Raw genomic sequence first — 24,133 nt, forward strand, 5'->3', positions numbered from 1 at the left:
TATAATCTTCTGGGGGGAGAATAGCGACGCCTGCACAAATCCGGGAGGTACAAAGGAGGGTCCTGATAAGAGGGGAGCTCCTTCTTCCCCTCTTCTTTGGAGGGCAACGCAAATGACGTCCTGTGCAAGGTGCCTATACACCAACTCATGTTTACAAACAAACCGGAGCGCCCCTAGCGGACGCCACCGGCGCCGCGCATGCGCGGTGGATGGTGGGCAAGAAGCCCGCCGTCGCCCATAAACAAACCATTGAATTGCGTTGTTGTCGGCGTCGATGGGAGTCCCCGTGCTCTTTTTCGCTTTGGAATTGTTGATGCTACCTCCTCCTAACAATGTCTGACTACTTGAGCGGCTTCAACAAAACTAACGAGGCAAAGCTTTGCGTGAATAATGTGACGTGCGGCGATTCATTTCACGTGGACGCCGCAGAATGGGCGCTAAAGCCTGACTCCCACGATGAGATTCTGCTCGCTGTTTTCAGACGCAACGTTGCTCGGACTGCAAAAGCGTGGACCGTAGCTGAGATGGTGGACGTCGATACTGAAAACCGCAAGTAGAATCGGGCATTACAAGTCAGTGATGGCCACCGGTAACAATAATGATAAACATCTTCTTGTGTCTGTTTACACTTCTTAGCCTACTTACCCCAACCAACCTTCAAAAGTGTTTTGAGGCCTGCACTTAGTTCTTATTGCAATTACCGGGTCAACGTTTGGTTTACGGGCCGCTGTCGTTTGAACGAGCTGACGACAAAAAGCAGCCAAGTTTGAAAGAGCAGACGACAGTTCGAACGCATGCGTAATGGGGTACGGGAAAGAAGCACCGCGTCCCGCGTCAACAAACCACTCGAATGTCACGTTGTCGGCGTCTGCATATTCTTTTTCGCGTTGTAATTGTCGATTCTACGTCCTCATCGCAATGTCTTACCACTTTAATCGCCTAAGCGAAATTATCAAGGCTCGTTACGCCGTTAAACTTTCCGTAAATAATTTGACGTGCGGCGATTCATTCGCATGAACGCCGCAGAATGGACTCCAAAACCATGATGAGATTCTTTTAGCTATTTTCGGCAGCGACGTCACTCGTGTTGCAAAAGTGTAGAAGGTAGCGGCGATGATCGACGTCGATACTGAAATTCGGAAGCGGAAACAGACCAAGCGTAACAAGTCGGTGATGGCCACCGGTACCAATGATCAACATCTTGTATCTACTGTTTACACCGAGCCTACTTAAGTCTTTTGAGGCCTGTAATTGCTTCTTATTGCAATCACCGGGTCAAAGTTTGGTCTACGGGCCGCTTTTGTTTGAACGAGCAGACGACAAAAAGCAGACGTTTGAAAGAGCAGACGAAAGTTCGAACGATCAGGCGGCCGTGTGAATTTGAAGACGCACTGAACCCGTGGGTGGTTCGGACAACTTGGTGGTTTTCTCTCGTTTATGTTGGAACAAAGCAAATACATCTCGCGACCACAAAGTGTTGCCCGCGCACGCAATCGTAGTTCGACAGCGTCTGGTTTGCCCTTTTCACGGCTACTATCCACGTTCTCGGACGAACGGAAGGGGCAAAAACACATGAAAACTGATCTTCAAACCTTTCCAGACTCTCTTGGTACAACCCCCGTCGCGACATTTTGACGAGAAGGCAGATTTTTTGTCTCGTTTCTTCCAAGGGAACACAGGAATGCACGTCTGGCACGGCAACTTCTGCCCACCGCCCCAGACCGGAAGTGCGTCCGGCGCGCCACCACCGCGGCGTGACGTAGGAGAGTTGAGTTGGTGTATACACCTTTCCAAAAAACACTCGGCCCCAGGGGCAACAAACCGCTTTCGAGCCCAGTCATTGAGTTTGAGGCTAGACTCTCACCGGCGTCCCTCCTAACCCTAACCGAGTGGACTGTCATTTCAAAAGGCGCAGCCTGCGTAGGCGCAGTTTCAAACGCTGCTGGCGGCTAAATTTTCGTATTCTCCCGCTATATTTTGTGTTTCATGGTACATGTATGTTCCCGAGGACATTGAGAAAGCATTGTGCCACATTAAAAAAAACAAAAAAGCAAAAAAAAAACAAAAAAACTGTGAACTATTTTTGTTGGGTACGCGCGCGACAGAACGAATGCGACTGGAATGTATAGTTCTAGTCATTGGTTTTTTTCTCACGATAAGTTTTGACGGCGCCGCGGGATTCGCCGTATGTGAAACGACAAAGCGCTTTGCTCTCAAAAATAAATTGCAACCGAAAAGGGCCGAAAGTCATGCATTTTTCACGCTCTCAAATAACGTGTTTACCGATGGACAGGACACGGACATACAATTCAGGAAGTGTTAACATCCGAACAATATATCGTACGTACCACACGAACGCATCCGAAAATAATTTATTTGAGAAAGATCTCAAATAACACAGTCACAGTCGACGACAGTCACATCCTGACAATCGGACGGAATCCGAGATGACTTCGTTTCGAGGCACGTTTCGGGGAGAGCTTCCTTTTTTTCACAACCGCACCAAGGCAAAGAAACAAACGCGACTGACCCGTTTCTCACCCCAACCCGGACAACTATTTTTGGAGATGACTGAGGATTCTACGCGGATTATCTCTGGGAGGGGGAGAACAATGTTCGCAAAATCGCGTCGAGGGTCGTTCGACGTCCTTCACCTCCTTCGCTTCCCGTGAATGTAAAGCAGAAAAACTTGAATGGCAGGCACTTACCAGCCTTATTTCTCACAGTGGAGGATAACACAAGAAGAGTACGCAGCACGCATAAAAAAAATTAAGTGGAAACTTTCAAGACGGGCGAGAAAACGTCGAATGCAAAACCGCAAAAACGTAGGAAGAGAACCGCGCTGAGCGGGTCTTCACAGTCCCAGAGAGCGGCAGAAAATTTCTAGCTGATAGAGGGCGCCAGAGTCGCGCCAGCCGCATCAACATCAGCAACATGGCGGCGGCCTAGGAGCGTTTTTTGGAAAGGTGTATAGTGACAATGTTCGCTCGCCCCCCTCGGCCGACTCGGCGAGACGTATCCGGTTCTCCACCCACAAAACTTAGTTTTTCGTTTTGGGGAGCGGTGGGGAGTGTATTTTCCAAGGCTGCGATAGTTCAAGCTTAACAAAACGTCGGGGAAGCCGTCGGGATTGTCCCAAGATCGAACACTTCGACGCTGTCACTGTGCGCCGCCATGTTGCCTTGCATTTCGCTTACTATTGGTGAGCCACTAGCGACGATAGCGCGTCCTTATTGGCCCTTGACTGCGGTTGACTGCGTGTTAACACAACTGTGCGTACAAGTTTGGCGCAAGCGCTCTTCGCAACGCAACGCGTCTGCTTGCGGCTACGGAACGCACCGCGCTCAAACGCGAATGTGCGTATGGGCCTTAAAGAGCGGCGGCACGGTTGATTTCTTTTCTTTCGTGCTGGCGGTCTGCCCGACTGCGCCAGCCGATTCCTTGTACCGGCGCTTGAGGCGCGGACACGCAGCACCGTGGGGCGGCCTTCCTTGAAATTGACGCTCAGCGGCTAATAAGAGCCTCGTTCCTTGAAACTATAACGCGCGCCAACCAATGGGACCGAAGCCGAAATCCATCAGATTTCCGCTTCACCGCCCCCCATTGGGAGCTGGGGAACTATACTTCGTCTCATCCTACGATTGACTACAGGCCAAAGCTATGGGCCGCCAGGTGCAATCACGCTCCACGCTAAACGATGATACGCTTAACATTGATTGAGGATGGACGAATAATGATCATTATCAAAATGCGCTGCATTATTTCTATAGCCTGGATACTGCAAAGAGCCTGTATGTCGTGGTTTCTTTGCAATGTAAAAATGATGAGTCACTCAGTAACGTTCATCGACGCGAAATACCAGGCAATTTCTAAGTGGCTCGTGATTGGATTTGGTGGTTCATAGCTTTTGCCTTTAGTCCATCGTAGGGTGAGACGAAGTATAGGTGCTGTTTGGTTAGGCTTTTCGCGTGGCTTCAATGCTGGAACCCACCAGATCTCGGCTTCACTTGGAGAAAGGAGTTTAGGTGCCGTTTGGGCGCAGCTTCGAATTTTATGACGTTGGCTCACTCCATAGGAAGTTAATGCTTTTGCATTAATAAATCACAACTCTTCAAAAACTGAAACATGCAGCCGTGGAAGAGATCGGGCCAACTGTCTGAGTATTTCTGGTTTAAAAAAAACTGAGGTTATTATTTTTATATTTACTACAGAAATATAATGCATTACTTTCATAAAGTACCTGCATCGTAAAATAATTAACTTCACTTCTACTCATTGGTTCAGAAACAAATTTATTTATAGCATCTAAATTCAGACAATGACATTGCTGCTAGGTTGGACGCTGTTTTGTTTTACAATCAGGGTTATACACAGGATAATGGTAGTGGTCTTGTTTCCCACAGGCGTTCTTGTAGATGCTCATACATTTCTTGGGCACTTCCTTTTTCAGAAAATGGCTGTGCAGGTACAGCTCACAGGCGGGATCTAAGAAAATGTAATAAATTGTCGTGTAGGGTATTGTTTTCTATAGCTTGAAAATGTTAATATAATTATATTTTATACTCGTGCACTTACGTCCGCCGCAACAATAACGTTATTTAAAAAAATACGCTATGTGTTTTTAATTTTTTTTTGTTAGAAAAACAAACAAAACAAAAATATATTGAAAATTAAGAAATTCTTGCATGATAGCCTCATAACCGCGACGAACGTCAGGAACACATAAAACAAGAATTAACAGTTTAATTAACTAAAACTCGCGAATTATTTTTGAACTATTATTTTGTTGCCATATTTTAATTCGGTATTTGTAACACACAATATATATATATAGGTCACTCAAGTTCTTAAATTCTAGAACGAAAATTCTTTGAGTCGTTACGGCGCGATTTTTGTTTCTTAAATCTAAGAACTTATTTGGCCTATCTCAACAAAGGGCTAAACAATGTAAATTGAAATATACAAACTGAAAAGAACAATTACAAGTTTATTCAGCGAATCGCAATTGATTACAACTTGATATACACTATACCAGTAACTCGTGATTCGCTACAGCCATATCGCAAGCAAGATTGCACCATGTGAATCAAGTTAAAGGGGGTGACAGAATTCGGGAGATATGAAGCAGGTGAAAGTTTAGACATGTTAGCTTAGCCGTGACGCGTTCATGCTACTGAATTCCTTGAAAACTTAATTTTTATTTCAGCAATTTACGACACCGGTTTGTTACTGTAAGACCTTCTGGCGGGCTAGTTGGTTCATGATTTGTAGAAATAAATGAACTGCGCAAAGGACGAGGACGGAGGTAGAAACCAGTATGACACGCGGAGCGCAGACTTCCAACTGTTCATTTGGCGCAGACACAGCAGTATATATAACAGCAGCAATCAGTTTGCGGCGAAATAAGGTTTAAACATGACCATCTAAAAAAGAAAATTCCTTGTCTAATAGTGAAACAGATTGCATGCTTATGCAGTCGTGACCTTTCTTTTTAATGAAGTAGGCTCCTACGAGTTTTCTTTCCGTTGCCTCACTTGCTCTTGCGAGAACACGTGTCCTTTGCAAATCAGGATGACAACCGCATTTCAAACAATGTACAGACAGATGTCCGCCTGTGTTGTTTTTTATCGACAGAAAGTGTTCACGTGCCCTCAGGTTGAAACAACGTCCAGTCTCGACAATGTATACTCGCCCGCAAGAAAGCGGAATTTCATAGATAACACCGGGTGCGCATTCCGTGTAGCGTGTGCTGTGCTCCTTTTTCCATTTGTTGATGTTCATTCTTGGCTTCATCATAGGGCACACTTTACTGAGTTTTCAGGGCGCTGAAAAGACGACCGAGAGACAATACCTAGCCGCCACCTTTTTCAGGTTATGGGACAGGCCGTGGTGGTACGGGATGACATGCACGCGCATTTTTTCTTTTCTCCTCTGCTCATTACTACCAGTTTCCTGCTTCTGTAGCAAGCGCACACATACAGCAGAGACCAAGTGTTGGGGGTACCATGTGGCAGTAAGGCGGTCACACTGATCGCGGAAACTGGACGCCATTTCGTGAACACATGATTTTTCTAATGCGGATGTACAGCTAGATATAATGATGGCACTTTTAACAAGGTTTGAGTGAGCACTGTCATAGGGCAAAAGGCCCTTCTTGGTCCTAGGGTGGTATGACCAGCAGATGTGGTTCTCATTAAACGTTATTTTTAGATCTACAAACTGGATGGAACCGTTAGCGGTCAATTCATGGGTAAAATTAACGCCATCGGATGCTGATACGAAGATGGATAGAATTCTAGAAACAGCCTTTTGAATACAATCAGAACCTTCGATATCTAAAAGCACAAGGTAGTCATCGACGTATCTAAAAACGCGCACTACATGCTGATCACAAAGGTGTTGCTGCAAGTGCCTGTCAAAAAAGGACAAATACATATCACATAGCACGGGGGCAACCGCGGACCCGATACAAATGCCGGTCTTTTCAACATAAAATCTCTCCTCGTGCGCAATTACTGTAGAGCTCAAGTAGAACCGCAACAGTTCAAGGAAACTCTCAGTGCTAATACCCCTTGCACTCTGAAAACTAATTTCACCAAACTCCTCTGTTCTGTCCCTGACGGCTGTAAGCAAGCCCTCATGTAGCACCTAACGAGGAGAGGTTTTATGTTCAAAAGACCGGCATTTGTGTCGGGTCCGCGGTTGCCCCCGTGCTATGTGATATGTATTTTTCCTTTTTTGACAGGCGCTTGCAGCAACACCTTTGTGATCAGCATGTAGTGCGCGTTTTTAGATACGTCGATGACTACCCTGCGCTTTTAGATATCGAAGGTTCTCATTGTATTCACAAGTCTGTTTCTAGCATTGTATCCATCTTCGTATCAGCATCCGATGGCGTTAATTTTACCCATGAATTGACCGCTAACGGTTCCATCCAGTTTGTAGATCTAAAAATAACGTTTAATGAGAACCACATCTGCTGGTCATACCACCCTAGGACCAAGAAGGGCCTTTTGCCCTATGACAGTGCTCACTCAAAGATTGTTAAAAGTGCCATCATTATGTCTAGCTGTACATCAGCATTAGAAAAATCATGTGTTCACGAAATGGCGTCCAGTTTCCGCGATCAGTGTGACCGCCTTACTGCCGCAGGGTACCCCCAACACTTGGTCTCTGCTGTATGTGTGCGCTTTCTACAGAAGCAGAAAACTGGTAGTAATGAGCAGAGGAGGAAAGAAAAAATGCGCGTGCATGTCATCCCGTACCACCACGGCCTGTCCCATAACCTGAAAAAGGTGGCGGCCAGGTATTGTCTCGCGGTCGTCTTTTCAGCGCCCTGCAAACTCAGTAAAGTGTGCCCTATGATGAAGCCAGGAATGAACATCAACAAATGCAAAAAGGGGCACAGCACGCGCTACACGGAATGCGCACCCGGTGTTATCTATGAAATTCCGCTTTCTTGCGGGCGAGTATACATTGTCGAGACTGGACGTTGTTTCAACCTGAGGGCACGTGAACACTTTCTGTCGATAAAAAACAACACAGGCGGACATCTGCCAGTTCATTGTTTGAAATGCGGTTGTCATCCTGATTTGCAAAGGACACGTGTTCTCGCAAGAGCAAATGAGGCAACGGAAAGAAAACTCGTAGAAGCCTACTTCATTAAAAAGAAAGGTCACGACTGCATAAGCATGCAATCTGTTTCACTATCAGACAAGGAATTCTCTTTTCTAGATGGTCATGTTTGAACCTTATTTCGCCGCAAACTGATTGCTGCTGTTATATATACTGCTGTGTTCGCCAAATAAACAGTTGGAAGTCTGCGCTCCGCGTGTCATACTGGTTTCTACCTCTGTCCTCGTCCTTTGCGCAGTTCATTTATTTCTACAAATTGTTACTGTAAAATAAAAAAAAGAAGGAATGACTTGGTGCCGATCTTGCTCTTTCTTTGCCCTTTTTAAAGCCTTTCCGAAAATCTGGACCTAGCAGGACACCATGTCTGCCTGTGTGCTCCATCATTTTGAGGCGGCCGAAATTCAGGAGGGGATAGCCGACCTTTTCCACTGTATTTCTAACATAAAGTCTATGGTACGCTGGCAAAGAAAACTATATCTGTCACCCCGTATGTGTTAGCTGACACCTTAGGGAATGCGACTTTAACTCATTTGAGCGTTAGCTGGCCGTGACCTTCTTTGCACATTTTTTTTTACGTACGGTATTAGGCTATAGGGTTTCAGAAATAGTGGGACCAAACAGCTCAATTTTATTAGTTCAGAAATTGAGCTTATCAAGTTCATGTTTTTACTCACATCTTGACATCACCCTTAGTATATCGCACGATTCGTAGTCAGAGTATACGAGCTTGTACAATCCGAAACTCTTTTCTGTTCCGTTTCCTGAAAATGTCAAGAGGATGTTACATAAAATTAAATAGAAGATCAATTTGTTTAAACAAGTAGAGGGTGGAGCAAATGCTAACTCATGTTGCCTGATCAGACCCCATCCTCCTGTGCAGCTGAGGTGCACAGAAGCATAACAAAAAAAGTCACTGAATAGAAATTTTTCGAATAAAAAAGCTACATAGTAATTAAAAAAAGACTACAATATTGTCACGAATGACAAGTGATGAGGCGCCAAATAACTGAGTAAACTAAACGTTTAATCGGGCGAACTTGTGCCCAAATAAAAAAGGAAACAGAAGATAACAGCAGAGCGTCGCGGGCGTCGAAGTCGGCGAAAGAGCAGGGTCGAACGCTGGGGCGAAACTGACTCCGGCTCGCCACGCGGAGCAGCCCCTTATGTACTACACGCGTGGGGTTCCGGAAGATTCGGCGTGGAAGGTTCTGCGTGTAGAACCATTCTGAAGCGGTCTATTGGGGTGTGTGCCACCTGTATGGTGCACGCAACTCTGCCTTGGCAGCTGGTTGGCATACCGCAAACACCCCCAATGACAATGGCCGTGTTATGATGCATTAATTTGCTTCTTTATTTTAATATTGCTTGCTTATTTTATACGCTCAACTTGATAAATAAGCTCGGGACAAAAATAATCCTTATTTCACAAACATATTCATGGATGGGCCGAACATAGCAGCGACGGGCAGTTTTTTTTTTATATTCAAAGGGCAGTGCATAAAACTTCATTGTAAAAAATCTCAATTTTTCCTTAAAGGGGCCCTCCGGAGCGTTCTGCGATGGTCTATTTATGGCGGTAACTAAATATACAGGTCCTGAGGATCCTAAAAATCATAAAATTACGGTCATGCGCGCCGGCTTTCCCGATTAAAATTGCTATCAAAGTCCCCGGCACTCCTCCCTTTCTGAGATGACCCCGAAAAGTGGGAGGGGCATCTCTTTTCGCGTCACCCAACGGCAAGCGAAGGATTCCGGCGTCACTGCGCGTCACCAACGAGGCCCACCGCCAACCCGCGGAGGAATCTCTCGAACACGCGCGGACTGTGAGCCCGGACTGCCCGGACTTTGTGCTCGGCAGTCGTCGTTCGTCGCACCGCACCGTCGCGCTGCTGCTGCAATACGGCGTCGCATTCCACAGATGACAAGAGAAACTTTGTCTTGTTGACGTGAAAGGATCGCGAAGCTGGCTTCGGAGTCGGGATCCACGGGTAGAAGGAACAGGTGTGCCGCAAACGCACGTCTGCAGAGGGCCCGGGAAGCAGACGAGCCGACGCGCAGACGCATCACATCCTAGCAACACGCTTGCGGGGAGAAAACATAGTTCGCTGGTTTTGGAGCGATAATTGCGGACTATGTTTCCCGCACCACAATCAGTTTATGTTTTTCTCAAACTCTAATTTACAACAAGCTTAAAGAGTGTTGCAATAATAACGTTCGCATTCACCGCGAGATGCAGCATTTCCATTGGTCAAGTTTTAGCGATGGGCAGGGAATGGGGGATTGTCTTCCAAGACAAAATAGTCCCGATATATTTCTTCTGCCATCTGCTTAATAAACGGTTTTGTAATCCAAAACTTTGTGTACATATTAACTTGCACCTACTACGCAATATAAAAACATAAACAGACGACCGCAGAAAGCTCCGGAGGGCCCCTTTAACTCTATATGTGATACCTTTAATATATACCATTCAGGAAAGGTTTTCAGTGAAAAAGAAAATATACAAGCTTGACCACACTGAAAAACGCTGGTAAGCACAGAATGTACGATTGGCCTTGAAGGGAAGAAGAGGGCATTTGAACGGCACCGCCTGCCAAAGATTCGCTTTCATTTCTGACGCACGCCGTAAGATTGCGCTACATAACTGGAGGCCGCGAAGGCGCAAGCTCATTCACGTGCCACACGAATGAGCTTGCCTGTGGATGGCCTGTACCACTCACCCTGGATACCTCAAAGGTCCAAGCAATTGGCTCTCATTCTCAAGATTGTGAGTTCAAACCTCGCCGGGGGTTTGAAGTATTTTTATATGGTTCAATATGGGCGTAACGCAGGGTGGTGTATTTAAAACCGGCCGCTACACTCAGCTGTTACAGCCGGCCGTTACAACAGAATGTTACAAAACTCCATGAAAATTGACTGATAAAATATGTATTAATACTTCGCGATACTGCACTCGTGATAATAGTACTACTGGTTTCGATATCTATAGTGCAAGTAAAACTCAATAGACTGACAGCCCTAATCGTTCCACGCATCCGTGACGCCGCCATAAGTGTAGTTCACAAGGCGTGTCACTTGTGCACGAGTGAGGTGTGATTTGACAGAACCTCTGCCCCCGAGAAGGCGGGGAAAGAGGTCCTTTCAGGAACCAAGCCCTTAAGTCTGCCACCAAAGCAAAAAAAAAAAAAATTGGAGGAACAAATAAGGAAAAAAAAAAGAAAAATTAGCTCGCACCCTCTTGTGCTCTGCTCGCGCAGACCGCAGCAAGGTTGTCGCGAGTGCAGAAAAACTAAAGTTCCCGCAATGCCTGGCGACGGTGGTGGGTAGACCAACTAGAGGATGAGATCGGTCTATTAGTGGCGAGATGTTTTGGTGGCGCCCTCATATGGTTCCACCTCGTGACGTCAATACCTTGCGAAGAACGAGTTCGACGGTGTTTGTAATTAACGGTGTTTGTAATTGACGGTGTTTGTAATCAACAGCGTGGAAGCTTGAACTCATTCAGCTCTGCAACCAACATTACCAACCCCGTCAATAAAAGTTCATACACTACTCTTAATTCCGTTCATGAGAAATCCTTTGCTGACGTCATAGTCAGCATTCGGCCGATCGCAGAAGGCCGATCACAGCGACGCTTTCAATCGCACACGTCGCCAATAGCGGTGTTCACTGGAGGCCATAATTTTGCGCGTAGCTGCTCAGCTCGGGCTGACGGCGGGCTTCCTCGGTGCGTTTGCAACGTGCACTCCACACCATCAAGACTGCCGGTATTAGCAACCTACGGGTGAACTCGTTCTGAGCACGCCGAGTGAGCAGACTACTCAAATATGGCGTCCACTGAATGCTCGTATTGAAACGAATTGTAAACCGTACGCGGTGGCAATTTTTAACGTTCAACGACACTCTGGAGTTATCACACCAGCTAAACCAGTTATAAATAGGATTAGGAATGTCTTGTAAAATAATGCAATTTGAAAAAGCGTCAATAGTAGTGTAAACCCCAAATCATTGGCGCGTGACCAGATGGACAATACACCATTCGGAAGATCATTAATAATAAAAGCAAGAAAAATAAACAAACAGGGGTACCAAACCGAAAACGTGCTGAACGCCTCAGGTAACATCAACCGCTTTTTCAAAATTTCTTTTCATTGACTACAAGACGGTATAATTTCGACTGGTTAAGTAATCTTCAAACCAGAGAAATATATTTTTAGGAATGCTAGCCATTGATAATTTGTACAAACTAAACCTGTACGGACTACATCAAAAGCATTGCAAAAATTAATAAGTCGTCACCATACCTTTACCGTAGGAGGAGACATCTAGATAAAACTCAATGAGGTGATAATCGCAAGAAAGATTTTTTCTAAAACCATGGTGATAAGGCGTTAAGAATCTATAAAAACGTAGATCGGTCACTAAACTTCTAGAGATTATGTGCTCCAAGAGCTTTGAGCCCATAAAAAGGAGCGAATTTGGTCTGTTGTTCTGGACGATTTTGTAAAGCATGAAATGCTTTCCCAAACTATTTTTCGACTGTCCGTCTGTCTGCGCATTTCCCGTTAAAGTTAGCTGAGAAATTGACATAACAGGACCTAAGCAACAATTCGATTTCCCCCTCGAAATCTAGCTGGAAGAATCATGTCACGTGAGTTGTCAAGAGCCCTTTGGCTTCCCCGCTAAATGTAGCGGGCAAATTTACGTTGCGTGACCTGACGTAACGTGACCTATATACTACTTCCGATTTCCTACCAAGTTTAGCGCGCAAATTGATGTCACGTGGCCTGATGTGCGAAATGAAGGTCCTCCTACGTTTATTAAAACATAAAATGCTGGCTAGCCCCAATACCACAATTTTGTTCGTTCGTCCGTCCATCTTTCCGAACATTTCCTGCTAAAGTTAGCGAAAAAAACTGGATGTCAGTTTAACTGTAACTGTATATGTCATGTGTATGTGTGAAAACTGTATATGTCATGTGATGCCATCTGATTTCAAGGCCTGACGTTACGTGACCTATACAAGAATAATCTTTCCCCGGCATAGTCCGCGGGAAAATTGATGTCACGTGAGTGACGTGACCTAGGCACAAATTCAGTTTTCCCGCTCAATCTAGCGGGAAAGTTAACGTGACATGACATATACACCAATTCACTTTCTTCGCTAAATTGATGGTAAAATTCAATGTTACGTTACGACGTCCGCACCTATTCGCCACTTTCGTTTTCTCCTTAAATTTAGCGGTAAATTTGACATCACGTGACCTGATGTCATGTTACCTAAACACCAATTCCGTTTCCTCCCTAAATTTGGCGTGACCTGATGTCACGTGACCTAAGATCCTTCAGAATCCCTGCTAAATCTAGCGGGCGATTGACATCACGTTACCTGTCCGACACGTGATATATACATTAAATCAATTTACCCACATCTAGTAGTAAAATGGACACCAGGTGACCTATGCACCAATTTAGATTCCACGCTGAATTTAGGGCGGAATTGACGTCACATACATTATGCGCAACTTCCCAACGAAGGAAGCTAAAAACTACAGCGTAGTTTTGGTTTAATTAGAACTTATTTCACTTATAAGAGCAGTCAAATTATACCATAAAGCCTTAGCTAAATCAGTCAGCGCTGAATTGTTCGAAAGTGATATAATATTGTCGGAAAAACTGGTCGAAAGATGACCTTCACTTTGTTTAATTCACCGGAAAACATCTTGTTTTAGTCAATGCAGGTTATTGTGCAACAAATTAAATATACAAGACGTCGATTTATTCATTCTTTTAAAATCTTTAAGAGCAGTGAGCTACTGATGCGCCTAAGCTAATTTGCGTCCTAGTTTAGCTACTTGATTTTTCTGATCCAGTGCACCATAAGGCCTGCCAGCTGCTTGGGGCCTCAATATAAACGTGACGTTAATTTGATTTCAGATAAGCTTTAATTGACAGTTATTAATTGTTCAATCCACGCCTTCAGCTTTCTTCTGCCAGCATCTTGAGGGTGACAAGTCAAAATATGTTTGATAGGTACGTTGTTTTTAAATTTGTGGATCTTCTTAGGCCATCACTATTAATATAGAAACAGTATGTTTACACTGTTTATGTGATTGCCTTCCTTTTATGCATTGAATGACTTAATTAGGATTTATTTCAGGAATTCTTCAGAGGTATTCCTTGAGTTGGTCCAACCGCGAACATTATTCTATCTGTAAAACTTTAAACTTAAGAAGTGATAAAAATATATTTAAGTGGTATTTAAAACTTACCAAACTTCAATGTTACATGCATAGCATTGTCCTCCGTTCGTATGTAGCCAACTCCTGGCGTTCTGTTTGTTTTGACAAACAGCGGAATTTCAATTCTGCAATTTTTAATTATATTATCAGGTGTAATCTGTCAAACTAAAGGAACACATCACACACTTACGTTACATTCTTTTCTGTTGTCCATCCCTGCATGAATACATAATTTCCGGTACCATTCAACTTTGTAACATTGGCATAGACGCACGCATATTCTGGATCCCCCGCCTTTGGCAGGTACGTTCGATTGAACATCCATGAAAATGAATCTTTATTCTGGAGGGCCTGTAAAAAATTGTTTGAAGAGAAGTTTGAGCTGTACGTTTGTCTTTATAATTCAGAATTGCATTCTAACGAAAGCTAACTCAGATTTCTTCATTGTAGGGAGCGCATGAAGCATTGCAGTTGGCCGCCTGGCAAACACCTGCGCCGCCGAACAAGCACTCCTAAATTACAAATAGCGCTAGGACGAGGACAGACGAAGAAGTGGACACGACATGCGCTAACTCACAAGTGACGGTTTTATATACAACGTTAAAGAAGGCGATGAAGTGTCTGGAGTTGAAAAAAGGTGAAATGGGTCTTTTTCTAACCGGGGCGCTCTGAGAAGATTGTTAGACTAAGAAGACTAAAGCACAGTGGACCAAAACTAAAATAGTAAAAATTAAACAAATGTAATTCTGAAGGCTTAGAAAATAACTCCTGGACCGTGGGAGACAAAATGAGAATAAAAAATGAAAAAAATGGATAAATAATGAATAGAAAATTAATAAGTGATCGTACAAACGCCGCCGATCAGTGCCTCGTACAGCTTATTTTCCTTTTTGCATCCAACAGGCACCACAGCCAAAGCTATACCGGCGCGAGCGCAAAGACCCACCCGGTGCACCACCTGACGCGCTCGCGTGCAAACGTGATTATGTATAGCGGTTCAAGTACTGAACCTCTTTGTCAGTCAACACCAAAGATGGTGCGGAGACGCATTTTTCTACATTGGCTTGTATGGTCTGTGCTTCAAACATTTCATTTCGGATACATCACTCATGTATCCGAAATCAAAGGTGTGCAGGAGCAGCCTCGCACATGCATAGCTAAATGTCCAGAAGGTGTTGACAGCAAGGTCAGGGCATGTTCTCTCAGTCGTGTATTGATGCAACGTCCAGTCTGTCCTATATACACTTTCCCAGATGCGAAAGGGATTTCATAAACCACTCCGCTGTTGCAGTCGACATACTGGTGCTTGTGGTTTATGTCGCATTCATGATGTTGTTGCTTGACATTGTTGATTTTTGGGCTCATTCGTTTTAATTTATCCGGTGCCGATAGGACGATTGGACGTCAAGCGTGGATGCTATCTCCTTCATGTTGAGCGAAATCTTGTGGATTTCGCTGACTGACATCGCTGAGAAGTTATTGACAAAGAACCAAAGAAGAGAAAAAATCAAAGAGAAGAGACGCCGTCCGGCTGTAATGCCTGTAAGGCTGTAAGGCATTACAGCCGGACGGCGTCTCTTCTCTTTGATATTTTCTCTTCTTTTGTTCTTTATCAATAACTTCTCAGCGATGTCAGTCAGTACTGGAAAAGGGTACCCCGAAGCTTTCAAACGAGCCACTTGTAATTCGAAGCTTGATTTTGCTCTGTGCTCACATGACTTGTTTAACGCCATGCTTAAGCAGTTAGACACTATGCCTCGCTTTACAAGTTTGGAATGGAATGAGTCATAGCGCAATAGCCGTTTTTTAGAACGTGGGTGGTACATCGAGCAGGTCTGGTAAACGTCGCGCGTCAACACGTGACGAATTGATGAACGAAACCACGTAACGCTTTTTCGCAATATGGGACGTTTACACCATAGAGTTATTACAAGAAACACTAGAGGCACAGCTGGCGCTAGTGTTTACGGGACTTCCGGTTGCAAATTGAAGCAGACAGCAATCAGTCTAATTTTCCAGTCTTCCTGTGTATTCCTACGGGAAAACGTGATATTTGTCTCTTCGCCACAGAATCATGGAAATCAGCGTAGTTTCTTTGCTCGTAACGGGTATTATGTAGCTTTATTTACATTATAAAGGTGTAAATTACTTAGTTAATGGATTTTTTTATTACTGAGCGATGTTTAAGTTAGCAGAAATTGAGTCAATGGTCTATGTTCTACAGCATGATATGCCAATACAAGCTATCAAAAGTCAATACAAGCTATCAACACAACCTATCAAAAATGATTTATGCACAGTTTGTTACTAATCCAGTACGTATTCTTCGTTCCATAACTCCATGCTTTGTTCTTGTCGTCTGTTTTGATTGTTTGATTAGGCATATATTGTCATTCTTATGGTGATTTGTTAAACTGATTGACTCGGTGTGCTTCATTGCATTGACTAAATGCGGAAATACGTGCCCCATAATAGCAGTCTGGAACTTCAACACGTATTGTACATGTATATTTGGCTCTTTTAGCTCAATGTTCAATGCTATGAATTAAAAAAAAAGACGCTTTGACACATTTTTATGCATCCGATTGTAAAACGTACCAAGCGTTTTATTCTGTCACAACACCACGCCATTTTTGCTCTCATAATCGAGCGCGAAGAGAAAACGCCTTTCCGTTTTCACATAAAAATGCATGATCAGAAGTCAAATTTAGACTGGTTTCCGTCTGCTTCAAAATGCAACAGCACACTAGCGTCAAATGAGCCCCTAGCGTTTATTGTTATAATCTTATGGTTTACACTTGCGGATGCGAAGTCACCGAAGCGAAATCAGACGCGGCGGAAACCAGGTGTTTCAACGATGTCGGATTGCGGTGTTTACATCTATCCATGCCGCCGGCGGCCGTTTTTTCGTTTCCTCTTGGAGCGTAACGAATACAACGAGAATTAGCAAAAGTTCTTGTTTCGTCGGTTGCTGTTGGAGTAAGCCGGTACCTCTGCAACGAGTTAGCTTGAGTTGTACAGCGTGGGCGGAATATAATTCAACGCACTTCAGTCCAGCCGCATAAATCGGTTTCTTAACTGATCGCGCTGGGGTTTACCACAGAGGTACTCGAAGCCGGTGCATACATTAATTGAAAGTATGAATACATGAAACTTCCCGAGTAAAAAAAAAAAGGAAATAGAAACTGGTTTCGTCAATGGAAAAATTATTGCTAAGCCTTTTATCTTAAAACGAGCAGAAAATAATTGTGGGCTATTGTGGCGTTTACTACGAGTGAAAAATCCGTGAATTAAAAAAAAAAATTTGGTTCATCAATTTTCTCTTAATTTGGCCCAAAGAAGCGCCTAGTAACACATAATATTTTTAGTGTACATGCAAGGTATAGGAAAAACATAGTTTTTGACTTCTATTGATTTACTCAGGTGAGCCAGTTTTTCCAAAATTTGAGCGAAAGCTTCGACTAGCTTCAGCCAGCTCTTTAGTAAATCCGAGTGCGATAAGTTAAGAAACTGATTCATGCGGTCAGTTTAAAGTGCGTTCAGTCCCTTACGACTGCGCTGTAAGGGTTCACGATGAATCGTGTACGGCTGCCCGCGTTCATTATGCGAAACAGGTGGACCCGCAAGAAAATCTACAAGTTCGACAGCACTAAACACTAGATTACGACGATTCATCTACCGCGAGACCTACTGAAAAACCAGCAGAAAGGATTTTTTTTAAAAAATGAGTCAGATTTATTTCATTCAAATCAGATCTAGTTAATTAAAATACGATTAGTTTGATTTAAAGCACTGTAGCTAGAAAAAGTAATTATTTTTGCTATATGTATTTTAAGCATGGAAGACACATTGATTGATCCATCAAATTATTGAAAGCAACGCGGACGAAATAATCGGTGCACATTTAAAGTAAACACTAATTAATATTCCGGACATCTAGAAAAAAAGGTTGATCTTAGGATTTAGTAAAAAATCTTTAACTGCATTCTTTACGTTTCTGCTAGCTTGCAATATGGCATTACTTTTCTTGATTTCGTTTCTTTCGCGTTAGGATTTCCTTGCAATATAACGCCACGCAACTCACGAAGATACCTGGAAATGTGATGATCGATAAGATCAACATAAAATACAAGTATTTTTTTTAATTTTTACAGTTGCGCAACAGAGTCAAGTTTCTGTCTTGATACTTTTGCTTATACCAAAATTCGCACTCTTCTTGGAGTCTTTATCATAATACTAACGTGGATACAATTGGTTGAAGTGTTCAAAATTTGGAGCACAGGTTGGATGTGTGAGCTTGCTTTCTTCCGTGTGATTTTGAACGAGTATATTTATTGTACAAATGTGTCCTCACAGCCTCCACCCCGTGCCCCCTTCCCTCTTTTCCCCTGCAATAATGTCTCTTGGCAATGCAGGGTAACATGCAATACAAAACAGCAGCAAACAAGGTGGAGGGTACAAAGTTCAACGTTCCGATCTGCTCAGAAGAGCACTGCACTTTGCTCGTGTTCAGCCCGATATCAATATTTCTTGATTGATGGTTATTTGATTTAGATACAAAACAAATATCACATCGAAAGCATCAAATCAGAACCAAATATTAATTAAAAACATATTGGGAATTACTTAAAAAAAGGTCTGCTTTTGTTAATTACAGCAAAACTCGTGTGAAATAACCAGACTGGTGCCTATCTCAAACACTCTACTCAAGATACTGTATTTCAAATACTTTTTGAAGTATCTTGGTATCTTCCAAACACTTTTGATCGAGACTATTTGATACTATATCTTAATTATGTTTCTGAGTATCTTGTACTCATTATCTCAAATACATTTTTGAGATTCTGCCATTTTCCGAGTTTTTCGGTATGAAGTTGCGTGGGCCTGGCACGAGCAAACGTGAACAGTCTTTGGAGCAACCAAATCCTGTTGCTAGCTCCGATTAGCTGCGGTAACTTTGATTGCGCTCGTGAAAACATCGCTTTTTTGCCGATTGTGACTCATATTTTAGCCCAAAGTTCGTACAATGAAGGCTTTTCCCTCGCCATCCTGAAGGAGCCCTCTGTTTCCTAGAGTGTCCCCCAAGATATCCTCAGAAAGAAAGACTGCCGCATTGAGGCGCAGCGTAGACTGGGAAACAACTTACAACAATGCAGACTGGAGTGTCAAGCAAATAACAAATAGAATAAAATGAAAAGTGGACACACACACACACACACAAACAGTTTTGCATGACTTTGCATAATTTTTTTGTTTTGCTTTTCGTATATTTCACTTCGCTAATGCAAAACGTCAAAGTTTTCTTTTGTTTATTTTGTTTGGTCGTCAGTCCATCACTTATTGCTCTGGCGAACACTGTCTGTAAGCGAACATTGATAAGCAGAGAAGAGGACAGGAAACGAACTACAAGCTGGATGACCTCTCAAAATGCTAACAAAGGTTCCCCAACGTTGAGTGCCTTTCTGAACGCAGCCTACTTAAGAAGGTGCGACCACTGCTGACGCTATTATGTGGGCTCTCTTTGTTATCCATTCACTCATATCCGTATCCCAAGTTTGTTTATATTGAACTCCCCATATAGGGAATATGGATTGTGGTTAAATGATGCGTCTAAGGTGAGCCGCAGGACGTGATATTCAGCGATGTCGCTATTGGAGAGGCGCTCTGACCCGTTTGCTGCCCCCACACCTCGGTGTTTACCCAACAAAAAACCTGTGCACATGCCCACAGGCCTTCTGGGCATGTTCATATCCTTTTTTAATAGAGTGCGGGGCACAGTGTAATGTAAAAGTACTAACAATTAGTGAAGCGACGTTAAGTGCGGCGTCTCTCCCGAAAGCAGTCGTCAGAGAATCTGAGCTTGACTTACTTGGGCTTTTGTGCTGAGCTGAGCATCGCGCATGCTTCATTGTTCATGCAGGCCGGAGTGGTAACAAAAGAGCCCCTCCTCCCCCTCAACGGAGAACACGGACTCCAACCGAACGCTGACTCCTCGTTCGGTTTTTGTCCGCTGAGCGCTGAGTCATTGTTATTTGTTGTCCCCATTCATGTAGCCCTAAAGTTTCAACTTGGGGCACCATGGTCTAATCTCCTTCCTAATAGCTAAAGCGACCTCTTTCTTGGTGTTCCAGAAATGTTTTGTAACATGTATCAGTGATATTGCCACGCGCGTTGCCAAGCGAGTACGTGGCCGAATGGTTACCGCGCTTGGCTCTCGCGCAGAGGCTCCGGGCTCAATACCAGGGAACGGACTCCTTTTTTATTTATTCTTTCAACTTGACATTCTCGTAAGTTCGAGGACCTTGTCGTCTGATCGGGTTACGAATGTTCAAGAAACCCAAGCGGGTACAAAAGGTGCTCCAAGTGGCGGTCCGGTGTCAGTATCGCCCCAGCGCTCGATCCTGCTGTTTCACCAACATCGCCGCTAGCCTTTCTTTATTTTGTTTTGGGCACACGTTCGCCCCATTAACCTTTTAGTTTCTTCGGTTATTCGGCGCCTCATCATTTGTCATTCGTGACAATATCCTGCTCCTTGTAGTTGGACTGCATAATATAGCCCTACGATACTTTTTTTTTCTCTCTCGTATTTTGTTGTTGCGTGCTAATAAACAATTCTGGTAAATCAGATTTGCGCAGCTATATAATTGTGGTTGTCAGGGACGTCGATGCAAATCACGCAATGCGGAAGTATCTTCTAAAGTAATTGAATTACAATTATAAGTATTTGTGCTCTACTCAAGATACTTTACAGTGAAAGTAATTTGAGTAGCATTTTAAATACTTTATTAGGCAGGTATTTAGTAACTTAACTTAAATACTTTTATGTAGTATTTTGTCCAACACTGGATGTAAATTACGATTTATACAATCTTGATTTTTACTGTGCACCCTGGTATTATATTAGGAGATGCAGCGCAAACAGAAGCAACAGAGGTGCTAAGTCGGAGGTAATGAATAGTCCGTGCCTTGAAGACCTCGAGGAAATAAAGGAACCGGTGGTCTGCCTTGTCTTCGCAGGTTAATCAGGTGACCCTTCTCCTAGCTGGTGCTCCTAGCTAAAAACAAGCAGGGTGCACCAGCCCCCTCCTCTCCACCACTTCGCCCCGGGCCCCGAATGGAGTATCTGTACGACCGTCTTTTTCCAATGAACTATCCCTGCACGAATAGCTGGCATCATTTTGGGCATCCGGTGCTCTCCCTTCGTTCGTTTACCGTTCCAGTGTCATTACTTTTGTTAGAGTACTCTCATTTTCGAACACTGGTTAATCTTCAGTCTGAAGCTTTCTTTTTCGAATTGGTAGGGAGCCGAAGGCTTTACGCGCGCCAATGTATTTTCTGTCACCCTCAACTGGATAGCACTGAAACCTACGGTGCGTAGGTTTGTTGTTTGCAAGCACTGTCGCATTTTAATAACCCTGAAGCGTTATAAGGGTACCAGAAATTGGAAATCAATTTTAACTTTTCGGCGTATTAGTTTTTGTTGTCTCTCAGCAACTCTTTTACCGAAAATCATTCTTTGTGCAGTCTATTCAAAATAAAATTCCGAAGTAAATATTTAGAAGAAAATAAAGGTTAAAGACACCCGCAAAACACTTTTTATGAATAAACACCAGAAAATTTTCAGACTGATTATACGTGAATATGTGAACATACCTTGTTGATGTTTTGGTACGGTGCATATTTAATGTCGTCATCAATTCGAGTTTCTGGGTATGCCATCACATGCCTTGTAAGCGAGATCGTGAAGCATATTGAAACTGAAAAAGCGATTGCTTTCATTCTTTCTTAGTTATGTGAACGTAAATTTCTACTACCGATTGAGGGTTTGGCGTCAGGCTTTATAAACGGGATACAATTCATCCGTGATATTTAGCAAACATTTTGTGTTCTTCGCGTTGCCTTCAAGTTCAAAATCCTACCACGTGTGTAACGATGAAAGGTCATCACTGTTCTGCGGGGTAAAAGGTGACATATCCATTCGAGTTTTCACAATTTGTTTTCTGGCGTTGCATTTGTCGGCCATACTTGTATTGCTATCACACATCTGGGATTCAGATAAAAATGGCATTCGTTGCTGGTGCCATTTAGAAAAAAATGAGCCCTACGGGGAATACGAAATATATTACTTGTCTGAAAGTCTTGACATTTAGAAGTTTGTGAACACTGCCAGTTGCTTAAGAACTTAGAATACTACCCAACTCGTTGTGAAACGCCCAGCAACTCCCTGTGAAACGGAAAAGCTCAAAGATAAATCAAAGAAAAAATGTGTAGCCGCCCGAGTTGACGAATTTGAACCAGTTTATTTAATTTGGTATCGGCAATAATTAGTAATATTGTTTGCCACATTGTAAATGAAGGTCGCAAGGATTACACCGATATACAAATGAGGGGGTGAACACGCCTTTCAAAACTACAAGCCAATTTCAGTATCGCCCATTTTTTTTTGAAAAGCATTTCAAGGCGTAATTTATAATCGTCTTGGTTACTTTTTTTCAGAGGTGCCGAATAATAAATAAATCCCAGTACTGATTTCAGAAAAACAAGTCAACCGAGCGGGCTCTCCTTGACGCGAAAAATTAGATATTGCGTAATATTGAAGGATAATTGTACACTATAAAACATTTTCTTGACTTACAAAAAAAAAACATTTGATACTATGCAGCATGGCATACCGTATTTACTCGAGTAATAGCCGCATTATTTATGAACAAGGCCCTCTTGTCTACTTTCCCGCAAAGCACATATACTGCCAATCATCGCGTTGGGCATAAATAACATAGCTAATAACTAGATCGAGAACACGTCTCCATACAAATGCAATCTTCACAGATGGTATCGTCGCACCAAGACGTCATCTCTCTCCTGTAAACCACTGGAATCATGCTGCCAATCGCGGTGATTGGCAATCCGCGTGCTCCGCGGAAAAGCAAACTCTCAGAATTTTTTTCATAAACACTGCTGCTATTACTCAAGTAATAAGGTACTAATCACGAAGCTTCATAAAGGTAGAATTTGTGGTGTCGCCTTGAAAAATAAAAAAAGATTGTGAATGAATAGCATGCAGTACGTGAATATTTAAAAAGGATCTTCACTAACCGGCTTGAATCAAATATGGTGTCCCACAAGGATCGATGTTGGGGTCGGTGCTTTTTCTGGTGTATGTGAACGACATAACCACTGAATCAGACTGGTAAGATCCAATCACTTAAGCGGACGACACGAATGGGATTTTTTCAACTCAACATCCTTGGTGTCACTCGAACTATAGGCAACAGATTGCCTTGTAAAACTATCGATCTGGTTAAAAGAAAGTACAACTAAATGCAAAGAAAACACTGTACTCAATATTTCACAACCTATAAACAAGCCAGACCACATGAAATTATGAGTAAAGTTAAAATAATGATGTGATTGAGCAAATCAGCGGAGTTGAAGTTTCGTGGTGTTTGGTTTTGCCAGGAGTTCACTTGGACCCCTGACGTTAACGGATTGGGCTCATATATCCCAACCAGTTGGGTCTATTTATAGAATATGAAACCTGATACCAACCTAGTTATAAAGACTGCTATAATATAAATTTGTGTGTTCAAAACTTTGTAAGGGTATACATTATTGTCCCATTTATATGGACACTTCCGCCCCCCCCCCCCCACCCCCCTAAATTGTCGGTAATATTAGTTCTCTGTAATAACGATACAAAACTGTATGCGACGCGCGTCATTGCCGCATTATGTCGTGTACATTACCGCATTGACTGCGACAACCGGATTCTGTGAGACTAAGTCGCATTCATGTAAACTCGGCTACTTTCATAATTGTGTTTTTTTTGGCGTATCTATTTCACTTGCCAGCATTTATGTCTTACCTTGCTTAACATTTACGCTAGCATATTTTTAGCATACTTTTACTGCGGTTTTTAAGTGCATTATTTTTTAGTTCATTTTTTATGCCCATGTGTTTAAACCTTGGTATGCTTACTTTGTGGTTTTAATCGTGTGTTTTTTCCAGAATATTTTAATACTAATTTATATTTTACAGCGTCTCATTTATCGTGGTTCTTACGCGCTCTTTTTGCAGATTCGTTTAATATATATTTATAACTTATATCATTAATATAGCATATTTTATTCACGCTGCTGTATTCGTTCATTCATTCATTCATTCATTCATTTAGTCATTTATTCATTTGTATATTTTCTGTGCCCATAAACAGTTTGACGCATTGATAATGATGCACAAGAAAATGTTCACAGGTT

General features: G+C 43.0%; 1 protein-coding gene across 1 annotated transcript; it reads right to left on the reverse strand.

Moving 5' to 3' along the window:
* Positions 1 to 4,330: 4,330 nt before the first annotated feature.
* On the reverse strand, positions 4,331 to 21,656 carry LOC120843407. Its single transcript, XM_040214782.1, has 5 exons — positions 21,531 to 21,656; positions 14,068 to 14,228; positions 13,908 to 14,002; positions 8,310 to 8,396; positions 4,331 to 4,485 (listed from the first exon to the last, which is right to left on the reverse strand). Exons 1-5 carry the CDS (start codon positions 21,654 to 21,656, stop codon positions 4,331 to 4,333), a joined length of 624 nt encoding a protein of 207 aa, XP_040070716.1.
* Between the last annotated feature and the right edge of the window lie 2,477 nt (positions 21,657 to 24,133).

This window comes from Ixodes scapularis, unplaced genomic scaffold, assembly GCF_016920785.2.
Source record: "Ixodes scapularis isolate PalLabHiFi unplaced genomic scaffold, ASM1692078v2 PGA_scaffold5__190_contigs__length_132052651, whole genome shotgun sequence".
NCBI lineage: Eukaryota > Metazoa > Arthropoda > Arachnida > Ixodida > Ixodidae > Ixodes > Ixodes scapularis.

Excerpts from the sequence above, each read along its gene's own strand:
- LOC120843407 (XM_040214782.1), bottom strand. The coding sequence starts at position 21,656 with ATGAAAGCAATCGCTTTTTCAGTTTCAATATGCTTCACGATCTCGCTT. Across the intron at positions 14,229-21,530 it reads CGTACCAAAACATCAACAAG|GCCCTCCAGAATAAAGATTC; the intron begins GTATGTTCACAT and ends AATTTTTTACAG. Across the intron at positions 4,486-8,309 it reads ACTAAGGGTGATGTCAAGAT|ATCCCGCCTGTGAGCTGTAC; the intron begins GTGAGTAAAAAC and ends ACATTTTCTTAG.